The sequence below is a fragment of the Coregonus lavaretus genome (genome assembly GCF_964263955.1).
Source record: "Coregonus lavaretus genome assembly, chromosome: 34".
NCBI lineage: Eukaryota > Metazoa > Chordata > Actinopteri > Salmoniformes > Salmonidae > Coregonus > Coregonus lavaretus.
Genome location: NC_140021.1, coordinates 9,088,522 through 9,101,177, shown reverse-complemented (window position 1 = coordinate 9,101,177; position 12,656 = coordinate 9,088,522). Strand labels below are relative to the sequence as shown.

Genomic DNA, 12,656 nt, shown 5'->3' with positions numbered 1-12,656 from the left:
TATATTTTGTTTGTTTTTACTCCTGAACTTCCTCCGATCATTTTCAGGATGTCCATATTTTTCTAACTGTGCTCTTTCACAAAAGCTTTCAACCTATAACCTATATACTTATTATGGACACAGTATGCTTTACATTAGTTATCTTGATGTTATTAGTTGTTGTTAGTTGTTATTAGTCCCATCCTTCAACTCCATTCAACGCCTCCCATCTATCTCTTAACACCATCCATATTGGATTTCTATTTGCCATATATTTTTCAACTGTACTGTGATGTTTCACAAAAGTTCTGACCCTTTCTATTCTCATTGTTTATACAGATCGTAAATTGAAAATAAACATTTTTGCTAAAAGTATTATTATATTATTGATCGATTGACTATAACTTTTCAGATCACCCAGTAGTGCTATCTGCAGGGTTAGCTCCAGGTAAATATTGCAATCCTTTAGCCATTCCTGGACCTGTGTCCAAAAACAAGCTACAAATGGACAGTACCAAAACAAATGATCTAATGATTATGTCTCTTCGCAGCAAAATCTGCAGAGCTAGGAAGATTGTATCCCCCATATAAATAACATTATATTGGTAGCAATAATTTAAATTGAAAAATTCTAAGTTTTGAATCTGGCGTCGTTTTGCATATCAATTCATAAACACTATGTCATTGAATCGGTACGTCAAAAATCTCTTCCCAACTATTTTGCAATCTATATGGGACGGCTGTCAATCCTTTGGTGTCACGGTTTCGGCCGAGGCTGCTCCTCTTCCTTGTTCGGGCAGGCTTCGGCGGTCGTCGTCTCCGGAGTACTAGCTGCCACCGTTCTATGTTTCATGTTCGTTTGGTTTTGTCTCTTTGTAACACCTGTCCCTTGTTTGTGTTTGATTATGTCCCCTATTTAGTTTCGTTTGTTTGGGTCAGGTGTTATGCGTAATTGTTGATTGTCAGACTGCCTCTGTATGGTATTATTCTCTCGTTGTCGCTTGTCCCGAGAGTTCGCACTGCGTGCGCTGTTCTTGTATATTTCGCACTGTGTTTTGTGCGTAATTTGTTTTGCGCCACCCGGTTGGGTTGGCGACTATTGTTGTTCACGTGTTTTTGAACGTTACTAAAAGACGGTTGAAGTCATCCTGGTTCCTGCGCTTGATTCCTTCCACTCATCTACACACACCACTCTGACAGAATTACGCATCATCCATGGAATCAGCAGGAGCGACCGCGCAAACAGCCGAGATGGAGGAACGTCTTCGTGGGCAGGAGGATCGTATTAACCAGGTCTGTCATGCCCTGGAGGGGGTGATGAACACTCTTCACCGATGGGAAACCAGCGGGGTACCCACGCCCCCACGAGCCGAACCATCCCCATCGGCCAGTCCTCCTGCCTCATCTCCGGAACCCAGTGGGATTCGGCTCTCGCTCCCGAGGGCGTACGACGGCTCCACTGCCGGGTGTCAAGGGTTCCTGCTGCAAGTGGAGCTCTACCTCGCCACCGTACACCCGGCGCCCTCGGGACACGAGAGCGTCTCAGCCCTCATCTCCTGTCTCACCGGCAAGGCGTTGGAGTGGGCCAACGCCGAATGGAGGAGAATGGACGCCGCTACCACTAACTATGCGGAGTTCTCCCGCCGCTTCCGTGCTGTGTTTGACCATCCACCAGAGGGGAAGGCGGCGGGGGAGCGTCTGTTCTACCTCCGACAGGGGATGAGGAGCGCCCAGGACTTTGCCTTGGAGTTCCGGACCCTAGCGGCCGATGCAGGGTGGAATGAGCGGGCCCATATCGACCACTTCCGCTGCAGCCTCCGGGAGGACGTCCAGCGAGAGTTGGCGTGCAGGGACACCTCGTTGACCTTTGACCAGCTTGTCGACATGGCCATTCGGCTGGATACCCTGCTCGCCACCCGTGGACGTCCCGGGGGGGGTTCGCCCATTCCACTCTCCAGCACCTCCGAGCCGAGCCCTATGGAGCTCGGGGGTGCTGGCGCTAGGGAACGGAGGAGTAGGAACCCGAGGGGGCCCGTTCCCTGCACTAACTGTGGCCGTGGAGGGCACACCGCGGCTAGGTGTTGGGGAGGGTCCCCCGGTGAAGGAGAAGGCAGGTCACGCATTGGGGGTCCCCCCCAGGTGAGTAGGCGCCCTACTTACCCAGAGCTTTCTGTCGTGCACCTAACCTTGCCTGTTTGTTTTCCACAGGTTGCACCTCGTTCCCAGCATAAGGCGCTGGTAGATTCAGGCGCAGCTGGGAATTTTGTAGATCGCCAGTTCTGTATAGAGTTAGGGATTCCCCTCCTTCCAGTTGATAAGCCTTTTCCCGTTCATGCCCTAGATAGCCGTCCGTTAGGGTCTGGGTTGATTAGGGAGGTCACAGCACCCCTTCAGATGATGGCGCAGGAGGGTCATGAGGAGATAATTCAGCTCTATCTGATTGACTCCCCTGCGTATCCGGTAGTGCTGGGTCTTCCCTGGTTGATGAACCATGACCCTACTATTATGTGGCGACAGAAAGCTCTTAAAGGGTGGTCTGCCCAGTGTGAGGGGCGGTGTCTGGGTGTTTCCATAGGGGCGACCTCGGTGGAAAGTCCGAATCTAATGACAGCACTGCATATTCCCCCCGAGTATGAGGATTTGAAACTGGTGTTTAGTAAGACTAGGGCGGCGCAGCTGCCGCCTCATAGACGGGGGGATTGTGCGATAGATCTCCAGTCAGGAGCAGCTCTCCCGCGGAGCCATGTGTATCCCTTGTCTCAAGAGGAGAGGAAGGCAATGGAGACGTACATCGCTGAGTCTCTTAGACAGGGATACATACGGGCCTCCACTTCACCCGCTTCCTCGAGTTTCTTTTTTGTGAAGAAAAAGGATGGAGGTCTGCGCCCGTGTATTGATTACCGCGGTCTCAATCAGATCACAGTGAAGTACAGCTATCCACTTCCTCTGATTGCGACTATGACGGAGTCACTGCACGGTGCGCAGTTCTTTACAAAATTGGATCTCAGGAGCGCATATAACTTGGTGCGCATTAGAGAGGGCGATGAATGGAAGACAGCGTTTAGCACGACTTCCGGACACTACGAGTATCTAGTCATGCCATATGGGTTAATGAATGCTCCCTCAGTCTTCCAATCCTTCGTCGATGAGATTTTCCGGGACATGCAGGGACAGGGAGTAGTTGTGTACATCGACGACATTCTGGTGTACAGTCCTACCCGTGCAGAGCATGTAGCCCTGGTGCGCCGAGTATTGAGGAGGCTGTTGGAGCATGACCTATATGTCAAGGCAGAGAAATGTCTGTTTTTTCAGAAGTCGGTCTCCTTTCTGGGTTACCAGTTGTCTGCGTCAGGGGTGAAGATGGAGGTAGACCGGGTGTCAGCTGTGCGTAATTGGCAGACCCCAACCACTGTGAAGGAGGTGCAACAGTTCTTGGGTTTTGCGAATTATTACCGGAGATTTATCCGGGGTTTTGGACAGGTGGCAGCTCCCATAACGTCTCTGTTAAAGGGGGGTCCGGTGCGCTTGCGGTGGTCAGCTGAGGCGGACAGGGCATTTGGGAGACTGAAGGACCTGTTTACCTCGGCGCCGGTGTTGGCGCATCCAGATCCCTCTTTACCGTTCCAGGTAGAGGTGGACGCGTCAGAGGCCGGGATAGGGGCCGTTCTTTCCCAGCGTTCTGGCACTCCACCTAAACTCCGTCCCTGTGCGTTTTATTCAAAGAAGCTCAGTCCGGCGGAGCGGAATTATGACGTAGGAGACAGGGAGCTGTTAGCCGTGGTACAGGCCCTAAAGGTGTGGCGGCATTGGCTCGAGGGGGCTCAACACCCTTTCCTCATTCTAACTGACCATCGTAACCTGGAGTACATCCGGGCAGCTAGGAGACTGAATCCTCGCCAGGCCCGCTGGACTATGTTTCTAGCCCGGTTTGTGTTTAAGATCACATACATCCCTGGGTCCCAGAACGGGAAGGCAGATGCTCTGTCTCGGCGGTATGACGCGGAGGAGAGGTCCGTTGAGCCCACGCCCATACTACCAGAGTCTTGTCTGGTTGCACCGGTGGTGTGGGAGGTTGATGGCGAGATCGAACGGGCGTTACGCACCGACCCGAGTCCTCCACAGTGTCCAGTGGGTCGGACGTACGTTCCGCTCGAGGTACGCGATCGCCTCATTTGTTGGGCTCATACGTCCCCCTCCTCTGGCCATCCGGGTATCGGCCGGACAGTGCACTGCCTTAGCACGAAGTACTGGTGGCCAACGTTAGCTAGGGATGTGAGGATTTATGTCTCCTCCTGTTCGGTGTGTGCCCAGTGTAAGGCGCCCAGACATTTGCCCAGGGGTAAATTACAACCCCTGCCTATTCCACAACGACCCTGGTCCCACCTCTCGGTGGATTTTGTTACCGACCTTCCCCCCTCACAGGGGAATACTACCATCCTGGTCGTTGTGGATCGGTTCTCGAAGGCCTGTCGTCTCCTTCCCATGCCGGGTCTACCCACTGCCCTACAGACCGCAGAGGCTCTGTTCACCCATGTCTTCCGGCATTACGGGGTACCCGAGGATATAGTGTCTGACCGAGGCCCCCAGTTCACCTCCAGAGTGTGGAGAGCATTTATGGAACGGTTGGGGGTTTCGGTAAGCCTTACCTCGGGTTACCACCCGGAGAGTAATGGGCAGGTTGAACGTGTGAACCAGGATGTGGGTAGGTTTCTGAGGTCATACTGTCAGGGCCGGCCGGAGGAGTGGGCGAGATATGTGCCCTGGGCCGAGATGGCACAGAACTCTCTTCGCCACTCCTCCACCCAACTAACCCCTTTTCAGTGTGTATTAGGGTACCAGCCGGTTCTGGCACCATGGCATGAGAGCCAGATCGAGGCCCCCGCTGTGGATGAGTGGGTGCGGCGCTCGGAGGAGACGTGGGACGCTGCACACGTCCATCTGCAGCGTGCCATACGTCGACAGAAGACGAGCGCCGACCTACACCGCAGTGAGGGGCCAGTGTACGCACCTGGAGATCGAGTCTGGCTCTCAACCAGAAACCTGCCCCTCCGCCTGCCCTGCCGGAAGCTGGGTCGGCGGTTTGTGGGGCCCTTTAAAGTCCTGAGGAGATTGAACGAGGTGAGTTACAGGTTGGAACTACCTATTGATTACAAGAATATTAACCCCTCGTTCCATGTGTCTCTCCTCAGGCCGGTGGTAGCTGGTCCACTCCAGGACTTTGAGATTGAGGAGACTCCTCCACCCCCGTTGGACATCGAGGGGGCTCCGGCGTACACCGTGAGGTCCATCCTTGATTCGAGACGCCGGATGGGGGGTCTTCAATATCTCGTGGAGTGGGAGGGGTACGGTCCGGAGGAGCGGTGCTGGGTGCCAAGGAGGGACATATTGGACCAGTCCCTGCTGACCGAGTTCCATCGGGGTCATCCTGCGCGCCCTGCTCCGCGTCGTCCGGGTCGTCCCCGAGCCCCGGGTCGGCGCACGGCTGGAGCCGCGCGTCAAGGGGGGGGTACTGTCACGGTTTCGGCCGAGGCTGCTCCTCTTCCTTGTTCGGGCAGGCTTCGGCGGTCGTCGTCTCCGGAGTACTAGCTGCCACCGTTCTATGTTTCATGTTCGTTTGGTTTTGTCTCTTTGTAACACCTGTCCCTTGTTTGTGTTTGATTATGTCCCCTATTTAGTTTCGTTTGTTTGGGTCAGGTGTTATGCGTAATTGTTGATTGTCAGACTGCCTCTGTATGGTATTATTCTCTCGTTGTCGCTTGTCCCGAGAGTTCGCACTGCGTGCGCTGTTCTTGTATATTTCGCACTGTGTTTTGTGCGTAATTTGTTTTGCGCCACCCGGTTGGGTTGGCGACTATTGTTGTTCACGTGTTTTTGAACGTTACTAAAAGACGGTTGAAGTCATCCTGGTTCCTGCGCTTGATTCCTTCCACTCATCTACACACACCACTCTGACATTTGGTCCTTAAATGAAACTGGTATACTTTTTTATTTATCACAATTTTCTTTAACCAATTATATTATTTAATGCAAGGCTGACAGACAAGTTCCTTACCTTTTCCCCCTTCTATTTTCCTTTTCCATTTTTGTGGTAATGCTGCAATTATTTGGTTGTAATTTTGGGTAGAGCAGACATTTCCATATGTTTTTGTTAGCTGCATGTGCGACATAACTCCACCAGTCCTACCGATAATATATAGATGAAGAAGATTATACCTTTTTAAAACATTTTGTCAAAAAAAAAGGTTTTTTATCAATTAGTATATTTGAGTTTAACCACAATATTTGTTGCATTATTTGTTCTGTCATTTCTGGAGGATTAAATTGAAATTGCAACCACATTTCTATGGCTTGTTTTAGAAATAGTGATATTTTGGAGATTATTTCCTTTTCAAATACCATTCTCTCAACCAGCTTCACCTGGAATGCTTTTCCAACAATCTTGAAGGAGTTCCCACATATGCTGAGCACTTGTTGGCTGCTTTTCCTTCACTCTGTGGTCCGACTCATCCCAAACCATCTCAATTTGGTTGAGGTCGGGGGATTGTGGAGGCCAGGTCATCTGATGCAGCACTCCATCACTCTCCTTCTTGGTAAAATTGTTCTAGATCTTCTGTATACAACTGATTGGCTCAAACGCATTAAGAAGGAAAGAAATTCCACAAATTAACTTTTAAGAAGGCACACCTGTTAATTGAAATGTATTCCAGGTGACTACCTCATGAAGCTGGTTGCGAGAATTTTAATTTTACCATTATTTAACTAGGCAAGTGAGTTAAGAACAAATTCTTATTTAGAATGATGGCCTACACCAGCCAAACCCAGACGACGCAGGGCAAATTGTGCGCCGCCCTATGGGACTCCCAATCACAGCCGGTTGTGATACAGCCTGGAATCGAACCAGGGGGTCTGTAGTGACGCCTCAAGCACTGAGATGCAGTGCCTTAGACCGCTGCGCCACTGGGGAGCCCAAGAGTGTGCAAAGCTGTCATCAAGGCAAAGAGTGGCTATTTGTAGAATCTCAAATATAAAATATATTTTGATTTGTTTAACACTTTTTTGCTTAGTACATGATTCCATATGTGTTATTTCATAGTTTTGATGTCTTCACTATTATTCTACAATGTAGAAAATAGTAAAACTTTTGACCAGTAGTGTACAACAGCACTCTACTTACCATGTGTATGGTAGCTTCTACAGTTTTATTGAAGTTCAAGTACCGTACCTGGAAACAATTCTGTTTATTAATGTAGGTTGCAAATGCACTTATTTTAAAATTAATTCTGTCGCAAATATTGAACGTTTAATAAGAGGAAGTGTTACATTTGTTTACATACTGTATATGTATTTGCACTATGTTCAAAAGCACTTTATTGGTCTAATAAATGTGAGACTTGAAGAAATTATATGTTTTGAGTCATACTTAGGTGTTTGTAAACCAACCTAATATTTTGTTTAGCAGGAAATTGATTCTATTACATGTTACCAATTGAAGTAACACAGTTGGGTTCTTCCATTCCAGGGATTTGCTTTCATCCAAGTAGATTCTTTTGGTTGGAATTGAATAGTACACTGCTCCAAAAAATAAAGGGAACACTAAAATAACACATCCTAGATCTGAATGAATGAAATAATTTTATTAAATACTTTTTTCTTTACATAGTTGAATGTGCTGACAACAAAATCACACAAAAATTATCAATGGAAATCAAATTTATCAACCCATGGAGGTCTGGATTTGGAGTCACCCTCAAAATTAAAGTGGAAAACCACACTACAGGCTGATCCAACTTTGATGTAATGTCCTTAAAACAAGTCAAAATGTGGCTCAGTAGTGTGTGTGGCCTCCACGTGCCTGTATGACCTCCCTACAACGCCTGGGCATGCTCCTGATGAGGTGACGGATGGTCTCCTGAGGGATCTCCTCCCAGACCTGGACTAAAGCATCCGCCAACTCCTGGACAGTCTGTGGTGCAACGTGGCGTTGGTGGATGGAGCGAGACATGATGTCCCAGATGTGCTCAATTGGATTCAGGTCTGGGGAACGGGCGGGCCAATCCATAGCATCAATGCCTTCCTCTTGCAGGAACTGCTGACACACTCCAGCCACATGAGGTCTAGCATTGTCTTGCATTAGGAGGAACCTAGGGCCAACCGCACCAGCATATGGTCTCACAAGGGGTCTGAGGATCTCATCTCGGTACCTAATGGCAGTCAGGCTACCTCTGGCGAGCACATGGAGGGCTGAGCGGCCCCCCAAAGAAATGCCACCCCACACCATGACTGACCCACCGCCAAACCGGTCATGCTGGAGGATGTTGCAGGCAGCAGAACGTTCTCCACGGCGCCTCCAGACTCTGTCACGTCTGTCACGTGCTCAGTGTGAACCTGCTTTCATCTGTGAAGAGCACAGGTTGCCAGTGGCGAATTTGCCAATCTTGGTGTTCTCTGGCAAATTCCAAACGTCCTGCACGGTGTTGGGCTGTAAGCACAACCTCCACCTGTGGACGTCGGGCCCTCATACCACCCTCATGGAGTCTGTTTCTGACCGTTTGAGCAGACACATGCACATTTGTGGCCTGCTGGAGGTCATTTCTGGCAGTGCTCCTCCTGCTCCTCCTTGCACAAAGGCGGAGGTAGCGGTCCTGCTGCTGGGTTGTTGCCCTCCTACGGCCTCCTCCACGTCTCCTGATGTACTGGCCTGTCTCCTGGTAGCGCATCCATGCTCTGGACACTACGCTGACAGACACATCAAACCTTCTTGCCACAGCTCGCATTGATGTGCCATCCTGGATGAGCTGCACTACCTGAGCCACTTGTGTGGGTTGTAGACTCCGTCTCATGCTACCACTAGAGTGAAAGCACCGCCAGCATTCAAAAGTGACCAAAACATCAGCCAGGAAGCATAGGAACTGAGAAGTGGTCTGTGGTCACCACCTGCAGAACCACTTCTTTATTGGGGGTGTCTTGCTAATTGCCTATAATTTCCACCTGTTGTCTATTCCATTTGCACAACAGCATGTGAAATTTATTGTCAATCAGTGTTGCTTCCTAAGTGGACAGTTTGATTTCACAGAAGTGTGATTGACTTGGAGTTACATTGTGTTGTTTAAGTGTTCCCTTAATTTTTTTGAGCAGTGTATTTTAGTTTTTGGTAAAGTCAATAATCAAGTTTTTTAAATATGTAAATGTAAGTTGAGTTACAGAATAATGAGGTTGCACTGAGGTAAATTATTGACTTCATTGTAATCAAATGATACAAGTTTACCTAATAATTTACATCAATCCAAAGTATATATTTGTCTTGAAAAAACTAAACTTCATATTTTTGTCGTGATAAGGCCACGCAGAGGGCCATAGATAATTACAGACACCTGTGATAATCTGAAGAACCCAAAAGGGCCACTAGATGTCTTGTGATAGATTACATTAAATCCTTGAAAGACACCATCATTCTGGTAGTTTAGTCGTAAACTTGGAAGGTTTCCAGTAATATACCCTCCCTTTGAAACTCTAATAATGAGTATTAGTAATTAAAAATGTGATTAGTCAGTTCCACATAGGATTTCACATACAAAGAATACATATTTTCATACATATTTATCATGACAAGACAGCTAAATGGGCCGAGACACAGAATACACAGTAGATTGAAAGGTGGGGGGAAAGTTTCCTGTTTTGATTATGTAAATTTGATAATAGATATATGAAAAATGCAAGTAATGGATTAAATGCATCCATTTTCTTCACAGGATTAAGAAAATGACTTAAGCATCTGGTTGAATGTCAAAAGTAATCTTTCATCGACTTCAAGCAAAACCTTCAAAAGTAACTTGTCTCAGTAACTTGGCTCCTCCTGAATATAAAACACATCAAGGGGCTCTGTGAGCTAAAATATAAACAGATGGCCTATTTATTAGCTTTTCATGTAAATCTTCCCAAACAGGGCTTGAAGGTCATTCTGACTGGCTTCAGAAGAAAGAGGTCAATGGAAAATAAATGCCACTGCGTGTGTCTGTGTTAGAGGACTTCACGGGTCCAACAGACCCGAAATTCAGAGATCCGACCTGTGACCCGAGCGGGTCTGGGTCCTAAATTTGGACTTTTGTCTCGGCTCTGGGTTGGTTTCCGATATATTTTCCACGGTCTGGGGTATGTGCAATTAAATTGACCCGATTGGACCTGTCCTCTGATCATTTACTGTTTGTTTGATGAGAACTGTGCAAGCTTGTTATCTATTTCAGCCAATTGCAACTCTACTAAAATGTATAGGTCATGTCCAGCTGAAACTGGTTCCAGCTGCTGCTGCTGAGGAGAGAGAAAGAGAGTGAGAGAGAGTAAAAGGAGTCTTGGCCTAGGATACTGTTGATTGCGATGACTGATTTATTTTTCATTGAAGTAAAACTAAAGTTAGAGGAGAATGTCCTCGGTAACAAGTTTTAATATTGTAGTGGACAAAGATGAGAAGAACGTTGGCGCAGCCAAATGGATTCAGGTTTTATGCAATTTTCTACCTTTCATTTATTTATTTTCGTATTTATTATCAATTGTTTAGTAATTAATAACAATTATTATTTATATAGGCCTGTTGTAAAATAAATAGCATTTGCTACTTACTGTAATTTGTTGGGTAGGCTTACTTTGTTGGTAGTATTTGCAATATAAGCCTGTTCAAAAAGTTTTTGAAGATTTCATTCTGTTGAGCCATTTGCGTTCGCCACATTAAGTTCCAGCTGTAATGTCGTGTATGCTGCAATATAAGAGAATTACCGGTAGGCTTACTATGCTACTCACACTCAAACCATGAAAAGGAAAAACCAAAGAGGGAAAGATGCTAAACTTAATTTAATGCCGCAATATAATAACCTGTTCATATTTTCCCTATAAACAACGACTTTACTTACTTTTGATATTACCCTAATAAAGTTAAGCAACTTTTGTGAAGGTTTGGTGTAGTATTTGTGAAGGTTTGGTGAAAATTTGGTGTAGTATTTGTGAAGGTTTGGTGAAGATTTGGTGTAGAACTTCTAACAATATAATGCTTATATTTATAAAAAATATTCTTAAAGGAAATTAACAAATTTGCCTCGTTCTGTACGCCTATATCTGTATAGCAGTAGTAGCCTATCCGACAAGTATAAAGAAATGCATGTAGATGTCGGGAACATGGCGCTGGCATATCTCTATCTTTCACTCGGTCTCTCTAGGGCTAGGCCTAAGCTTGTCTCCCTTAATATTTATTTTTTAAATATTATTATCATACAGTGGACACCTAGGCCTATTGGCCTATATGCATGCAATGCCCTGATGCATTTAGCGCTCAAATATCCGACAGCTAAACCGTGACGTAGACAATTATTGTTTTAGGAAAGTAAAAACCAATAAAACAATAGACTATAAAGTTTTGAATATTCTACACATTGAAACACAACAAATCGTTTTTAAGGACACGTAACTGTGAATCATTTGGCTTGTTTGTTGATGGCACTGGCAGAGCCCAGTCGGAGGATTCTTTCTCTCTCTCTTTCTACTCTCCGATCTGAACGGGTCTCTCGGATCCGAACCAGCACAGGTCTGTTTGGGTCGGTTTTCCACTGTCCTTTTCGGAACGGGTCTGACTGTCTTCGGGTCCATTCGGAACGGGTCTCCCGTTCTATTTTATTTTTTTATGCATATCAGGACGGGTGGGGAAAGCCACGGATCCATTTCGGAACGGGTCCAACGTGTGTGCACGTGTTTGTGTTTTTTTTTTTGTCTTTTAGTTTTTAGTGTTATTCTTTCGTTTTTTTATCCTCTTATGTTTGTTGTGTAGTAATTGTTTTTGATTTATGAGAGAACATAACAGAAAAAAACACTCCATCTACATACAGTGAACATGTTTCGTGTTTGCGGTAGGGTACAAGCCAACTGCACTGCAGCTACGAGTGCACTACTCTGTGACATCCTAAGATAATGTGACACACGCTGCATGTTAGACCTGTCTGTGCATATGGTACGGGAGTCAACCCTGTCCCCTCGCCTCTCCTGTCCTATCCTCTCAGTCACACGTACCTGGTGTCAACCCTCTCTCCTCCCCTCCTCTCTCCTCTCCTCCCCTCCCCACTTACTTGGTGTAAACCCTGTCCTCTCCCTTCTCCTCCCCTCCCCACTTACCTGGTGTAAACCCTGTCCTCTCCCTTCTCCTCCCCTCCCCACTTACCTGGTGTAAACCCTGTCCTCTCCCTTCTCCTCCCCTCCCCACTTACCTGGTGTAAACCCTGTCCTCTCCCTTCTCCACTCCTCCCCTCCCCATTTACCTGGTGTCAGCCTCCTCTCCTCCCCTTGTACCTGGTCCTCTCCTCTCCCCTCCCCTCCCCTCCCCTCCTCTCCACGTACCTGGTGTCAGCCTCCTCTCCTCTCCCTTCCCCTCCCCTCCTCTCCACGTACCTGGTGTCAGCAGGATGACTGAGGTGACGATCAGGGAGCAGATGACCAGAATGACAAGCAGGGCGATCGCAATACCCTTCCAGTTCCTCTGAGGAGGGTTACTCCCCACCAGCTCCTGGTCACAGAAAACAGACAGAAGGAAACACAAGGTCAGAGAGAGAGAGGAATGAAAAATAGGAAAGGAGAGTGAACAAGAGAAAGAAATGAGAAGGGGTTAAAGGAGAGAGAAAATAATGGAGTGATACTGTCTGTTA

The 12,656-nt window shown here is 47.2% G+C and overlaps 1 protein-coding gene across 1 annotated transcript in view; it reads right to left on the bottom strand.

The window, feature by feature from the left end:
* Positions 1 to 12,656, bottom strand: part of LOC311109415 (A-type potassium channel modulatory protein DPP6-like) — a gene marked incomplete at both ends in the record, with an annotated part of 209,412 nt that overhangs the window by 74,545 nt on the left and 122,211 nt on the right. Inside the window, one exon of the mRNA XM_084152285.1 lies at positions 12,403 to 12,517. Within this exon, the coding sequence (XP_084008411.1) occupies positions 12,403 to 12,517 (115 nt within the window). The remainder of the gene's footprint in view (positions 1 to 12,402; positions 12,518 to 12,656) is intronic.